Consider the following 17038-nt stretch of genomic DNA (forward strand, 5'->3'; position numbering starts at 1 on the left):
TTTAGAGGTAAACTGACCCCCAAGGGACACTTCACATGCTCAGAGTGTAACTAAGTGGAATGAATGAAGCTTAAGCCAGCAGCTTGCTGATATCTAAATACTTGACAACACCCTTATCACTCTCTCAATAATAGGATGAATTTAAAAATAATTACTACAGTCTATGAAATTACCCCATTGTTTTACTGGGCGAATTGAGAATAGCAAGCAAAAAAAAAATGAGCATCTTAACAGGGCAGATAGTCCCTTATCTCCCATTCTCTATGTCAATTGTTCTGATTACTCATGGAATCTAGAAGCACTAATTTTAGAAATTCAACCAGGTATAATAAGTGCCTGGATTCTGCACATTCTCTCCAAACAAATGAAGCACATAGACTAATTTTTTGGAGGTGGTGTTTTGAGGGAAGGCAAATATATACAAATCACACTCATCAAAATTCACATAAAAGGTGCTTGATCCTCTCCCAAATAAACTGAAAAGTCAGTTCCCAATCATAACACCTTACATTTAAATACCACTTTATGGTTTACAAAGCATTTGTACTCTCATAATAGGGATTATGAGGAAGAGAGCAAAAGAAATATCAGCCCAATTTTACAGAAAAAGAAATTGGGGCTCATAGGTTTAATGACTTGTCCATGATCAGACAGTTAGTAAATGGCAAAGCAGGAATTTAGAGACCTCTAAGTTCAGTGTTTTCTTTGTTCTGTTTTCCAAAAGCATTACAAAGCCCCTCATTCATGGCACTAACTTTTTGATTTTTCTACTTCTTCCTGCTGTTGTCTCCAGAGTTTCCAGATTTAACATCGACAAAGGAAAAATAGTAAAAATGAAAACATAAAGAATAAAAATAAATCACTTTCTTTGGTAAACTTCTTCAATTACATAATATTAGGCATGACTCTGATGTATCTTTCAGGCATGTTGTCTTTCCTGTCTGAGCTCCTTGAGGGCAAGCAGGGTCACTTTTGACTTTTTATTCCTAGTGGTCTAAGTCAGTATCTGGCTTGCTAAATGTTTATTGATTGACTTTTTGTTAAGACCTGGCTAGAATATGATTGGCATACCAGTCATCCTAAATCCAAAAAACTAAAATGCTAAAAACACAGGAAGATAAAAGATAGCTAAGGGCATGAATGGATTGTAAAAGATGGGAAAATGCTGCATGTAGAGGCATATGGTCTAGTTAATTCCAATATAAAATATCAAAGCAACTAAGGGCCAAAAAAAAAAAGTCCATCCATCTAAGAAAGATTTCTTAAGTATCTGCTTTGTACAAAGAACCACACGGATGCCATGCCATGCAAAGGGTGTGGCATGTAGCACACATTTAATAAATTCCATTCTAAACATTTGATGATTGATTGATTGGCTGCTAGTGAAAGACTGCACCATGAAGCTGGAGATGGGAAAGGAAAAAAGAGACCCTTTGTGCTTCCATCTAGAACAAGGAAGAAGACTATTTTTATCCCTGCAAGACCTGTCAGAATGTCTGTCCAGCAAGTACATATTCCAAAATGATTTGGGTACATAAGTATATGGAGGTCTCATGTTAATAAGAACATAGGACTTGAAGTCAAGATCTGGAATCAAAATCTTGCTTTTATAAATACCAGCTGGCTGAACAGGGAAAAGTCACTAATCAGCTCAATGCCTCAGTTTCCTTATCTGAAAATAAGAATTGCAATCCTTGTATCACCTAACATCAAGACTATTATAAGAATCTATTTTACAATATCTTACAAGAAAGTACTTTGAAAATAGCAAAGTGCGAAACACATGTGAATTTTTACTGGTTTTGCTAAAATAGGGTAAGACCCCTTAAAAATACACACACAAAAAACCACACACAACAAGAGGGCAAAACATCCTATATGCCCTTGTTATTGTCAATTCAGCATGAATTATCATAAAACATATGAATGTTCTCATTTCAGTATCCATGCATTTTCCTCAATTTCTTTTTTTTTAAATTATAAGCAATGTTCTTCACACAAACAAAAAATAATCATCCCACAAAAAGCAAACCATTGAGATGCTGAATTTTTGTACTATTTTGGATGCATAATTAGAAATTTAACTGCTTAGATTATATTAAGGCTTGCACCACTACATTTTTACAAGGTTCATTAGCCTAATTATACACTTAATTAAAACAAACTCAGTCACACATGTTAACATTTTCAATCCTAAGTATAAATTACAACCAATGATAAAACTGAAAATAAGTAACAAATGTTTTATTGACATCTAAATTGGCTGAGTTAGTCTGAGTTTTGCTTTGATAATGTAAACTCACCACAACTGCCACCCAGCTGTATGGAAATGATCATAATTTATCTTAATAAAAGCTGACAGAGTATAAACACCACAAATGTCTAAAAGCAGAACTGTGAATAGGCCAGAATGGCATTCAGTAACCATGAAACAGTGCACAGAACACTTCACACAGGGAGCTTGGGTAAGTCACTAAATCTGACCACGAATGAATACAGTCACTATTATATATGACAGTAACGAAAGAAACGGAACACTTCAAGGGAATTCTAGGAAATGATGAAACAAATCATTACTCACAAAGAAGTGGATGATCAAGGTTAAAACAGAATTTGTTAAGATTAAGCCATATAAGACAAACCAAAGCTCTTTAATTAAAGAGGTAGATTAGCCTAAATTATATGGTACAGTTTTCCCTTCTTTAGAAAATAAGTATGTTGAGGCATAGACAGATATAGGTAGAGAGACAAACAGAGTAGCTAGTGTTGACAAATTCCATTACCCTTTAGCCAACCTGGCAGGAAATTTTTCTTACTTAGATGCGCTGATCTTCTTACAACTGAACATCATCACACAGTCTGAGCTTTAAGCCATGCCAATGTGGTAGGACCCAGCAAGGCTAAGTAGGCCAATGATATGGCCATCAACAAAAGCAGGGTCAACTCTAGGCCACAATGGAGCATCAGATGAGGAGCAGAGAACATATAGGAAGCACTGTAAACTTTTGTTGATGGCATCAACATTTTTATTTTGTTTAAATAGCAGGCTTCTGATAATCTGCACAATTTAATAAAACCCAAGTTTTCACTTCAAGCCAAACATATCTACAATACAGCTTAAGTCTGCCATTGCAATATTAAGCATAATGGGTGTAGATAGAGGGGGAAATATTTTAAGTTTTCTGGATTTATTTTGAACTTTGAAAAAACATAGTAGCTCAACTATGGAAAAAAATTCGAGTAAAAGACATCTTCCAAAGGATGATAGGAATAACATTGAGATGGGATCAGTTGTGGAAAAACAGCATTTACTGTCAAGTAAAACACCATGTAAGAAAGTGATTATTTCAGTCATTTCTCCCTATGTGGGTAGATGGCTCCAGGCTCAAACTCCTACAGACAGTACAAGAGAAAAGAGGAATGGTAAAAGAAACTATGCATCAAATTTTATTCTGTGAACAGCTTAGGGAAAAAATGGGAGGGGGGATGGAAGGAACAGACTCTTTAAAATGAGTATGAAATACTTTCTGGGAGTACAAAAATATAAAAACAACAACAAAGCAATTCATTGCAGGAGAAGCAGAGAAATTAAGCATAACTAGGGAAGTCCACTAACTAATGGGAATAAAAGAAGAGAATAAATATTCATGGCTTATGATGTCCAAAAGGAAGTTCCTAATTTGAGAGTGGTAGCAAACAATACAAAAATAACTAAGAGCCAGCTAGGGTTGTACACATCTATAATCTCTGCTATTACTGGGAGAGACTGAGGTAGATAGATTCCTCAAGTTCAAAGGTTCTGAGCTGCAGAAGGCCTGAAGCCCACCAAGCAACTCTGTCCGTATGAAGTCTGGGCCAATGTGGTGAACTCCCAGGAGGCAGTAGCCACCAGGTTTCCTAGGGAACACATTACAGCTTCCTTACTGATCAGTATTAGAATTGGCCTATGAGTGGATGTTATATTCCCAGTCTGGGCACAATAGACAGACCCAGTTTAAAGAAAAAAAAGAAGATGAAGAAGAGGAGGAGGATGAGAAAAGGAGAAAGGGGGAAGAGAAAGAAGAAAAGAAGAAAAAAGGAAGAAGAAACTATCAATAGAAGCTTATGAGCATAGTATGATGTCTCAGATTTTAGAGGTGAACTTAACTTAAAAAGCAAAAGGCCATGGGCAAAAAGTATAATGCAAACTTCAACCTGGAGAAAATTCTCAAAATTATTTATTTTTAAACAATGAGAAGCATGTCCAGTCTAAACTACAGAAAGGTCACAATATTCAATATTTTATTAAAGGTAATGTTATTACAAGGAGATATAGTAATAGAACTTAGCAAGTAACCAAGTTTCCCTGAAAGGGTCCTGTGACAATTGTCTTTACCTCTTTTTCTCAGCTACATTCTATTTTGCAGTGCCATATGGCAGATGAGATGGTTTGTGGCCTATCCATTTATCACCAGCAACAGTTTGCATGTATCTGGATGCTGGACTTTTAAGAAAGTTGCCTCATCCCAATGGCTTGCCCCACCACACCCATTATAATAAGGTCAAGCAAAACAAATCAATATTTGGTCCATGTCTAGAAATCCATCCCTCACTGCATACTTATGATCAAACACCACGAGCCTGAGACGTAGTTTCCCTGTTTCACCATCAGCCTTTGGAAGGAACTACAAGTAACATCACCAATAAAAATTATAACATCCTTTTCTGTTGTTTTCTTTTTCATTTTTTTGGTTATTATGTAAATTGTTCTCTTGATTCTGTTAACTTCTCTCTATATTGATTTATACAAGTCTTCTCAAATTTCTCTGAATTCTTCATATTCATCACTTTTACAAGGTGACAATATCCTATTGCATTCTATGCCACAGTCTATTCAACTATTTGGCAATATATAGGTACATAGACAATACATATAAGCATGTAAATAGATGTGTGCATATATGAATGGATGTAAAATGGGATCATTTCCTTAGGTTTTTTTTCAATCTCCTTTCAGCGTATGCCAAATGGAAATTACATAGGTCAAAGAATACGTACAGCAGAGTGACATTTTTTAACAAAATTTTGAATTTTTTCCCATAAATGTATAACTCCACCAATAACGCATTTAAGTTCCAATCTTCCAATAGTCCTTCCAAGTTTATTATTTTTGTCCTCTTTATCAATCCATAGGTTTCTCCTGCTTTTTTAATTGTATTCGATTTAATTGAGAAAGACATCTTGATATAGTAGACAGTACAGGGAGTAAGATTTGTGTTATAGTTCTGACTCTATCATTAACTAGCTGTTTGAACATAAGCAAGTCAATTAACCTCTCAGATCTACTGTTTCTTTTTCTATGCTTTGACATTTAAAGCTCTTCACTAGCTATCTGTCTTCTTAATATGTTACTCTACTCCAAGAACACTACAGTCTGCCATAGAGGCCTACTTGTTGTTGCTCACAAACAATGCTTAATTTTTTGTCTGCCTCCTTTGAATCTGCCATCCCCTTTGCCTAGAATATCTCATCATCTCTGCCTCTTAGAAGCCAGTGGCCTGCCTTGAGTGACCTTTTGAAATGTTTAAACCAAGATATAGAATGTTCAATATGCATTGACAGTATTTTGAAAAGCTTCACCAGACTTTTTATTGATAATATTTTCCCAGGTCTTCATGGCCTTCGCTAAAATATAGTCACAATTTACTAGTTCTTACTAAGAATGCTTTGGGAACACTTTTCTGTTTAAAACTATTTCTAACTTGGCACTTCATTTAAAGAAAAAGATGCTAAGGGAGTGTTATAATTATGGGTACCTGGTTATTTTAAAATCCCTATCTATAGATGGCAAAAGATATTTCTTTGTTTTATACGAAACCTTGGACGTAATAAGTCAGAAAGTTAGTAGGTGAGGCTTGGAACACAATATTTGATATCATAATTTGACAGAAGATCAATGACCAGTATTGGAAACAGAATATGTCTAAGAACAAGGGTCAATATAGACCCTGTCACTTTTACTGGGAAGAGGTAGGAAAATGTAGGGCAAGAAGAACATAACGGAAAACGATTGTGTCATAAGGAATAATGGATGAGGAATTTAGAGAAAAAACGGAAATATTTCCATGAACTGATACATAACAAAGTAAGTATAACCAAAAGAACAAAGTACAGAATGAATAATAGTAAGATAAATAAGAATAACAGTAAAAGAGAGTCAAACTTAGATCTATTGGAAAGACCAATCTCGTCCAGTCATCTGTGCCATGCCCACCAAACACCACCATGCCCCCATTGATAAGACATATGGAAACATGGATGCCGAATGCTACATATTCTGTAAAATATGGATGTATAGTTGGTTGAATTGCTTCATTTTTATTTTCTTTTTTGTTACAAATGAAGGTTGAATTGCTTAGTCTTATTTCATTTTTTGTTGCAAGTGAAGGTTTAAGGAGGAAATATGTATTTAGCAAGGGATTAAACAAAGGAGGTATCATTAAAATAGACAAATAAAAGGAAATATGTCTCCTCATGTATATTAGCTATCAACAATGGGCTGATTGATCAGATCTACCAGAGGCAATTGTGTTAGGCCAAAGACATTAGACATTAGACATTTTTTTTTTAATCTAGAAAGCAGGATGATACATGGTAGATTTTGCGGGAAGCTTTACTTCTTCTCTCTTTCCTTTGGGATTCCTGTATATTTTGATTATCCAGCAATGGTTTGGTAAAATACAATGATGTCCTTATAGTCACAGTGACTGAGGGCTATGTTTATTTCCTTTGACACTTTCACTGTCCATAACCTTGAGGACTTTGTAACCCCAAGAAAAGAATGATCATAATATCCACAAGAACAGGACTGAGTCCTTTGAAAAACAAGCATGATATAACTATAAAGTAATAAGTAATGAATCTTTAATAAAACAGCAACAAGAAAAAAAGAGTTTTCTTAAGTTCTTATGCTTTCTGATTCTAAATGAGAGACACACTAATCTCTTTAGTACTTCTCAAATGGGCAATGTAAAATTAAATTATCCCATTTTTAGTTCTGCCAAAGGTTACTTGAAATTATAAATAATGATGTTGGCTCACCAATAAGACAATGTGTTGGGCAAGCCAAACAGTATTTTGCACTATAAAATTCCTGTTTGGGTCTGGCACATACTGACTTAATTTAGTTGAGATTTTTAAGATTAGCAATAATTTGTTGTACTAGTTGATGTGGTCGAATGAGGATTAGACAAGTTGCTTTTCCCTTTCCCACCCATCTGCGTTAATTTTATTGTATCCATGAAAGGAATAGAAAATATAAGGAGAAATATAGACAATCCCCATAGAACATCAATCTGGCCCAAATTTAGCAGTTTCTTAAGAGATTAATCTATACCCTTCGATGTTAAAAAAAAATTATTTCTTGGATTGCTCTGTTCTTGGTCAATCCAAATGATTTCCAAATGTAACTTTATCAGCTAATGCAAAAAAAAAAATCAAAGCAGTTACTACACTGTAAATATTACAGTATCATAGTATATTTTCCATCCTCCACTCTATCCAGGAAAACATATTTCTATCTACTATCTAAGCTAGAGAACCCAGAACAGGCAACCGAACCCTGGATAAAGCTAAAACAAAATTATATAATGAATTCTACTTACCAAGGGTCTAAAAATTATATTTACCATGTTGACTACATTACTTCTAGGGAACATGTTAATTACTCAGACACATTTTTAAATTCTTTTTTAAGTAATTAGGAAGCATAAGTGAGTATGAATTACGTGAATATTATTTTTAAAATTGTCTTTGATGGTTCAGCTCTTTTCTACAAAGCCTCTGGTACTATTTTTATTTTCATTGCCCCACAACAGATTGGGCTATAATTCTCATGACTCAGAAGCATTTAAAGTAATATCCATTTTTCTTCTGAGTAGGAAATAGGGGAGGAAAAGAAATTGAGGAAATTTGTTTTATTAAAATGTGATTATAGACTATAAACTATGTTTGTTAGCTAATAATAGCTAGCATTTATATAGCAATTTAAGGTTTTGCAAAGTACTTTATTCATCAATTCATTTGATCCTAACAACAGACCTTGGAGGTAAGCACTATTATGATCTCCATTTCAAGATGAGGAAACTGAGGCCAGGAGAGGATAAATGACTAAGGTCAAGGATAAGAACTCTTAAGTTCAAGATTCAATAAGCTGTGCCAACTATCTGCCTTACATATTCATTTATAAGAACTATACAGTTAATTCCTTTTGAGGCCTAGAGTGGGCAAAGGGGAAATACACTAAACTTAAATCAATCCAAAAGTTTCCTTTGTCTGCATTGAGGTAGCCCCTCTAAGGAGAAAATCCTAGAGGGAAGGGGCACATTCAGTTTAAATGTCTTCATGAAATCCACCTAGCACAGAACGTCATCAATAGTATTTGATGAAAAGTTTATAAAAATTTAAACGCATTTGTGTCAGAGGAAAAAATCTGTGAACAGCAACAAACAATTCAAAATGTTTCAAAAAACATGTCGATAAACATTCACTAAGTGCTTAGTGTCCATCATTTTCATGTACTTACTTTTCACTGACTAAGAAATCAGATAATAAACTAACATCAATTACCATTATATAAAATTGTGAGACTGGAGGTGACAGAAGATCATAGAGTATGTTCTGTGCTACATTAAGGACATTAGTAACACAGGTGACTTAATTTTGATTCCTAAAATCAATTTAGAAAAAAAGAGAACTGGAATAATTAACCAGAAAACATTGTAAAAAAATATTTAACTCACTTTGGGGAATAATTTAGGGAAAAGAGTTTTTATTGGCTTAATTCATCTAGGTAATTGTCTGACTTCTTTACTTAACTTTGCCAGTCCATCTGGAGTTCTGATTTTTACATCTATTGTCAATTTAGCAGAAAATATTCCATCAGTTATGTAGAATGTTTGTGTAAATTATAATGAACAATAAATTCATCAGGATAATTTGAAGGAAATGCATGATGAGCTTGTGTACCTGCAAATTATGCCTAAATGTATTCTCTAATTATGATGAGCATATAGGAATGGATTAACAAAATTTAAATGGTTTGTATTAAGAACATTCCAAACCAACTCTATACATTTCAACATAAACTAAGATAAAACACTTCATGTTATGATTCAATTAAAATCCTACACAATACATTACCTTCCGCCTCGAGCACTGAAAGGCACTACATGGATTCCCAGAGGCCCTCCTTCGTTGGAGACTTCTACGAGCTTTACCATATCACTGTGAGACAATGATGAATGAGGGAACATGAACATGTACTGTAAACAAACCAAAAAAAAAAACAAAAAAAAAAACCACAAAACAAAAAAAGGAAAAAGAAAAAAGAAAAGAAAAGCAAACTACAACACAACAAAGATACCCACCAAACACACAACATCAATATTCCAGAACGTGAGCAATGGTGATGAAGGCAACAATAAACACTACATACCTGAATATTAGTCTGATGGCATGAAAGAAGAGCAATCATCAGAAATAACTACATTAAATAATGCCAAACTAATATTTCTGATGGATTTCATCATGTCTGGTAATAATGAAAGAAATTACACTACCCTGAACCAATAGTGGATTTCATCCCAACTCATCAGTCCACATAGCTACTTTGGCCATTTTAAAGAGCGTTTAGAATTTTTAAGACTCTATCTCCGAAATTGCCCCAATATTTCATTTTCCACAGGAAAGAATATAACAAATATATTTCTGATAAAGGTCTTGACTTACAAGTCTACCTCATACTCAAAGCATTGGTCTAGTGCAGGCTTTAAAAAAATGTATTAAAAAAATAAGCATCAGAAAGGTTCATGTTGCTTTTTGACATGAATTCTATATCAATTTACATTCTGAGCAGGGATAGGGACTAGAACAGGACCTGTAATTTCACTTATATAGCATTAATTCTCTCTACCAATGCAGTTTGGCACCTTCTTTAGCAGGTTATAGCTTTAGAGACTTGCCTAGAGCACAAAGAGTTTAAGTGACTTGCATGTGGAAACTCAGCCAATTTATCAAGGGTAAGAACTGCACATAATTCCCTCTGAAGTTGAAACTAACTCTATCCATTACCCCATTATACCTCTCATCCATAAAATAATAGCAAAAATATTTATAAAGACTTTAAACTTTATAAAGCACTTTCTCTACAAAAGCCTTATGAAGCACATCATATACTTTTTATTGTACTCATTTATGGATAAAGTAACTCAGAGAAACTGAGTGATTTGTCTATGGTCATAAACCTTATAAGCTAAGATTTGAACCCATGTCCAGGACTCTTACTAATGAAATGTTGCTGCTACTAGCTAGACAAATGTTATGGGTTAAAAAAAACTTAGATTTTGATGACATTATATTTTTGCTGGTTTATCATGCTCCCCGGCTCCTTGAGGGTGGATGCTCTTCAGGGTTCTTTAACATATCCTTTTCTCTCTCAGTGTCCTTTTTTCTTGGTTGTCTCACAAACTCACATGACTTCAGTTGTCATCTCTATATATTTGACTCTCAAATGTTTCTAATTACACCAACCTCTCCTGATAGCGCCAAACACATTTAACATATTCTTTGTCAACATCCTCCTGAATATCCTACAGCAAATTCCAGATAAAGTATTCTAATCTGAAATTATCGTGATCATACCTAGAACCATTGTTACCTTTAATTTCTCTATTCCTATTTAAAGGTACCACTATCCTTCCATTATCTCTAGTTCAGAACATTTAAGTACTTTTTTTTGACTTTTTTTGATCCTTTATACCAAACAGAAGATATTTTGAAAGAGAAAAGATAAGACCCCAAAATTGGCTTGTTTCTGAGAGGAATGTAATCGATTAGCATCATTTTACCTGGCCAGTCATTTCTCATAATATTATTCCTTTTCATATTGTGCAACATTCTAGAAAAATTGGACTAGTCTCTGGCTCCTGTTTCTCTCCTTTAGCTCACACCAGCCCCAAACCTGGAATGAATCTTCCCCCTTTCCCCCCTAACCGCTCAACTCTTTTAAGCATCTCAATTACTTTAAGAGGCAATTTAGATCCTCCTCTATCCTTGAATCTTCCATGACCCCTTACCGCTACACCAGGTGAAAGTACTCTCTAGTCTCTCAAATTTGTCAAAATTTTACCACCACTTAACACAATGTTAGCAAAACATAGATGGTGATAGGTTACACAATAAAATTAGGGTTCAACTTTCAAATGAATCCATCATGGGTTTATTATTCAATGCCTATCAGTCCTTAGGTAAGTCACATTCTCTGTGAGCCTCAGTGTTCATCTATAAAATGAGAGACCTGTTCATCTCTAAGGTCAATTTAATTTCCAGCTCTGGCTATTTTGATAATGATAATATTTAAGTCATTTAAGCTATTAGCTTTACTAATATATTAATAGTATATACTCTTCACTGTAAGCTTTAATTCATTAGGGCAAAAAATGTGTGAATTCTCCATAATGCTTATTAAATCAGTCTTTCATTCTCCTTTTGAAGTCTGCTTGCATTTGTCTCTTCAGTATCTTTATATCTTTTCACCCAAAGGCTATTTAAGTTTTTTTTTTAATTACTGTTATAAAGGGGTCCTAAGTGATGCTATTCTTAAAACTAACATTGACATGAAATACTATAGTTTACATTTTATCTAGACATTTTGGGCAGTTAAAATGGTCATTTAATAAAAAACTAATGTGACATTAATTTGTGTTAATAGAAGTATAGTATACAGAAAAATGATGGGGAATTTAAAACTACACTAATGTTCTGATCAGGAATTTGAAATATGACATCCAGGTATTAAGGTGGTAATGGACTTGAAATCAAACCACATGAGGGAACTTGTGATTTTTAGTCTGAAAAAGGTATGACTTAGATGGGACAAGATTAATATCTCTAAATATCCAATGGCTATTTTGCAAAATTTTTGGCTGCAGCAACTCAAACAAAGATTGTATGCTAAACTACAGAAGTATCCCAATCTACATTGGTGGATATAGTATCTATGCACAGGAAATCAGAGATCACTGAAGTCAATTAGACAGATTCAAACTTGGACTTTATCTGTTTGGGTGCCCAAGAAAGAATTCAATCAATGGCTGGAAGTTGCAGGGAAAGTTTTCAATTTCAAATATAGGAAAGACTTTTCTTATTAAAAACAAGTAGTAGAGAAGTGCATAGATAGATAACCATAGTGGATTCTTCCAATGGATGATTCCATGTATTTGGCAGTGGTCGTACACTTTAGCATTAGGCTTTGAAATTTAAATTCCCTTCTTTTTTATTTCTATCCCTTCAAAAAGTTTAAAATAATCTCAAGTCCATAGTATACAAACTGAATACTAATATTGTAAATATGCTAAAATAATAAATATATGATGTAACTGAAGTAAGCATGTGAATACTTATACTATATGAGATATATTCATATATGCAAATTATCAAACTTATCTTCCATTTATGGAGATTGAAACACAAACACAAAATTTGATTTCTACACTGAAGAAAATAATTAGTTTAAAACGTTGCAGTCTAAATTGCTTATTTAATAAAAAGGGGATCTCTTCTCCTCCTCCTCCTCCTTCTTCTCTCAATCCCCCCCATATATATATATATATATATATATATATATATATATATATATATATATATATATATACATATATATATATATATATATATATATATATATATATATGTGTGTGTGTGTGTGTGTGTGTGTGTGTGTGTGTGTGTGTGTGTATGTGAGTGTATTATATAATATATATAATACACATTTTTTTTACAAATTACCTTAATTCTTTAAACCAAGAGCACAATTTTACCCAAGATTAAATCAAAAAGTTTTAATCATTCTTGATCAGATATATTTTATAGTTGATTTTCCATAACATATTTTAATTTCTGGGAAACTTATTTTTCTTTGATTGAAAGAAATACACATATATGATATCTTTATATAATCACTATTCAATCTGCTTTGCTATATTAAATGACTATTAAATTAAAAACAGGGTTCTTAACCTTAATGTGCTCCTTCGTTGATAACCATAGTCAACCAATCATACTATTATTTCTGCATTAAAATACTTCTATACTTAATACATCTTGGCTGTCTTTGGATTAAATCATTGGTATGATAGCTTCTGTTGGCTTAATTATTGCCTTATGATTGCTTATATTTTCAACCATATATGCACATATAGATATGCTAGCTCAGAAGACACTTTTTCCATATGATTCAAAAATAACCAATTGGAAAACTAAAAATTCAGTGAAACCAATTATGTGCCATTCATCATGGAGTACCCTTTATTCTCATCTGATATACCTGAACATAGTAAATTGTCCCAAGTGACATTCAACCAGATTATATGTATAATCTGAGCTTAAATCATACAAAATGTCAATGGCACAAAGATATGATATCACCATGAAGGATCACTTCTATCACAAATTAGCTAACAGTTTCTGTTATTTAAATAATAAATTAGATTATAACTTTTCTCCCTACTCACCTACCTCAATATTCCAGGGATATACAGTTTCCCCAGATTTGGGGAACAGAGGAGGAATTCAAGATGGATCACTAATTATATTACACCTATCATATCTTGCATGTACAGTAATTATGTATTTAAAGCCTTTTGTACATTTTTGATGGGGGGTGGTAAGCAAAAGAAAATTATAACATAATGGCACCTAGTTTAGAATAGGATACATGTTAATATGACTAATAACTTTGAAGCAAATACTGCTACATGTCAATAAAATATTTGTTAAAATATGAAGAGTATATATATATATATATATATATATATATATATATAGAGAGAGAGAGAGAGAGAGAGAGAGAGAGACTATGTATATATGAATATTCATGTATCTTATGCTACATGCCATTCAAATTTTTGATACTAACAATGAGAGAACTCTATAAACAAAGAAATGCACTTTAAGAAAATAAATGATTCATGTATTTCCCATGGAAACATAATAAATTCCATGCAATACTTTTTGCATGTGATATGCTGATATGAATGATGCTAGATATATTTTATATAATTAATGGCATTAGCCACTTACTCCAGGGAAAGATTGGTGGTATTTTCCAAACCAGTATCAGCATGTCCAACTGGTTCTACACGGCTATTGTCCTCCTCCGTCCCATCTTCATCCTGGAGAGACAAATAGATTGGAGGTGTATCACTTCAATTACAAGAACGAATCCTGTGATTCACAGTTTGAACCCCACAAAACCTCAGTTCAGTAAGTACTAGGAGGATATCTGGAAAATATATTGAGACAAACATCTTTAACAATAAAATGGGGATGAGGACAAGATGTTCCCCATTTTGTTCAGGGCACATTTCTTAGTTCCAGCATCTTTTGCCTACCAAAAATAAGAAATCTATTCTAAATCTAAGTGCTCATCCTACCAAATTCAAAATGAACTGTACAATTTCCATAACAGTTATGTAGAAAGATTGTTCAATCCACAAAAGACCCAGAATAATTTTGATTCTGAGGAATTTTGTTAGTAGAGTTCTCCACACAATCTTTCTACATAATCAGCACCATATTGGAGGGAGTGGTATAGTAAATATTATCTTGGCAAAGATGAAGCATTTACAAATAAGATAAAAATACAAGGCTGTTTTTCCTTATATTGCAGAAATTGAGTGAATCTTTTACCTCATTCCCAAAAGATGACCCCCATACAGGTGTCTCACCACTGCATTAAATCAAAATAAGAAGTCTATCACTAAAAATGGCAACTACGCAGCATAGTGGGTAGAGTGCTGAGTGTGAAGTCAAAATGGCCTGAGTGCAAATTCAGCCTCTGACACTCACTACCATGCTACCCTAGGCAAATCACTTAACTTCTGTCTGCCTCAGTTTCCTGAGCTAAAATAGAGATAATAATAGCACCTACTTCATAGGGTTGTTGTAAGGATCAAATGGGATAATATTTGTAAATTGCTTAGCAGAATGCCTAGCACATAGTAAGTGTCAGGCACTGTGCTAAGCTATTTAAATGTTAGCTGTTGTTGTTATTGGATTAATGTTAAGATATCTCATGTAATTCATGACAATAGCTGGAAAATATTCAGTTTTCAAAATACAATGTTCAACAGAAACTTATCATAAAGATGAGACAGGCTGTGAAGATAATTATATATAATTGATTTGTTCTATTTCCAGGGAAGCTCAGAGTGGAAACATACACACTCACATACACATACATGTATGCATGCATATTACTTATTGGGCTTATTTTTAATGAACAACTCAGGAATATATTTTCAAATTTATATCTATATCATTTAAACTATTTACAGGAAGAGTGACACTCTATTGTTTAATTTGAACTTATAAATTTAATTATGCATCTGAGCAGTTCTGTTATAAGCAATGAGTTCTGAAGCAGAGATTTGTATGCTGTCAATTGAAGTATTAATCAACAAAATAAGTGAAAGGTTATGAGTTTAGTACAGTGTCAAACAATATATTAAATTTTTGAAGAGATATTAAAGCAAGGCACAGGCAGTCACTAATGTCCAATTGACATTTCTTCTGAGTGTTTAAAGAAAGAGAGCGTATGCAAGATTTCTAACCATTATAGATATGCAATGTCCCTCCCTTCCCCACCATGGCAGGGCTCCACATGAAGCCAACCTCTTTGAGGACTGATGATCTTGTGTTTTGAAAGGCTCTGATATGTACTTCTTAGTCATCTATCTCATTTAAACAACTCACAAGAAATATATTTCGAAGGTTAACCAGCATCTTGAACCTGCCTAAGACCGACATTATGAATGTAAACAAGAACTCTAAATGTAAGGGGGAAAGCAGTGTTGTTTATAAACCAGATGTAAAAGATGGTTCAGTAAGTTGAAGAAATTTGGTAACAGGTTACATTAATAATCCATGTCTCCTAGAAACATTACCGACAAGCATGCAAGCATTTACTATAGTCACCTTTGAATCAGATGCAACTCCAATTGGCCACTCAGGAAATAGCAATAAAAATGAAATGTCCAAAAATTTGTGATCAAATAATGAGCAATCATTTACAGATATGCTGTTCCCACATCTAATATCAGGCTCCCGTGGGTTTGTGTAGTATGATTCCACATGTCTAAGACCGGTGTTCAATTGGGTAGCTTAACATTTACTAGCCTGAGGCTGAGCTGCAGTTGCTATGAGAACCAGAACTCTGAATTTCCTGACTTTGGGATGTGTAAATAGCATCAGCCCTACTGCTTGCTTTACCAGACTGTCTGGCACTTAGGATTTTTTTTTTTAAGAGAGTTGTGACTGAACATGTAGTCACTTATAATGAAAGGCATCTATTAAGCCTAGCTTCTTTAAATTTTCCTTGTTAGTCTCACCTATAATTGGTACAGAAAACAGACCACACCTGCAGACCTGGTGGAGCACATAGAGTGTCAGGCCTGGAGTTAAGAAGATTTCAGTTCTAAACCAGCCTCAGATACTTATTAGTTGGGTGACCCTGGGCAAGTCACTTAACTATTGTTTGCCACAATTTCCTCATCAGTAAAATAGCACCTGCCTCCCACAGTTATTTTGAGGATCAAAGGAGAAAATTGTAAGGGATTTAGCACAGTGTCTGAGACAGAGAAGGTGCATGTTTTTTTCCTGGGTCTATTTACTTTATTTTGCTTCAGTCAACATGAGTCTTTCCATATTAATCATATTCATTATTTCTTATAACATAATAATATTGCATTTCACTCATATACCAGAATTTATTTAATCATTCTTCTTATTATTATTATATGACACTTCACATAATCATCTAAATTCTAGAAAATGTATAAGGATTCTATCGGCTTCCAGAACTATATAGTGACTTTTCATTTTTATAACAAATTTGATTCATATCTTTTGTTTTTGTATCAGCTTGATTCCCCACTACTATATCACTCTGTGTAACTCCTCAGAAAACCATCCCTTATAATAAAGAATTAGAAAATGATAA

General features: G+C 33.6%; 1 protein-coding gene across 10 annotated transcripts in view; it reads right to left on the reverse strand.

Annotated features, from left to right (window-relative positions):
- PARD3 (par-3 family cell polarity regulator) overlaps window positions 1-17038 on the reverse strand; it is a 721872-nt gene that overhangs the window by 303816 nt on the left and 401018 nt on the right. For all 10 annotated transcript variants that reach the window (XM_036761384.1, XM_036761385.1, XM_036761380.1 and 7 more), the window contains 2 exons: window positions 14119-14210; window positions 9181-9264 (listed from right to left, as the gene is read on the reverse strand). In XM_036761384.1, the coding sequence (XP_036617279.1) occupies window positions 9181-9264; window positions 14119-14210 (176 nt within the window). The remainder of the gene's footprint in view (window positions 1-9180; window positions 9265-14118; window positions 14211-17038) is intronic.

Source organism: Trichosurus vulpecula, chromosome 5, assembly GCF_011100635.1.
Source record: "Trichosurus vulpecula isolate mTriVul1 chromosome 5, mTriVul1.pri, whole genome shotgun sequence".
Taxonomy (NCBI): domain Eukaryota; kingdom Metazoa; phylum Chordata; class Mammalia; order Diprotodontia; family Phalangeridae; genus Trichosurus; species Trichosurus vulpecula.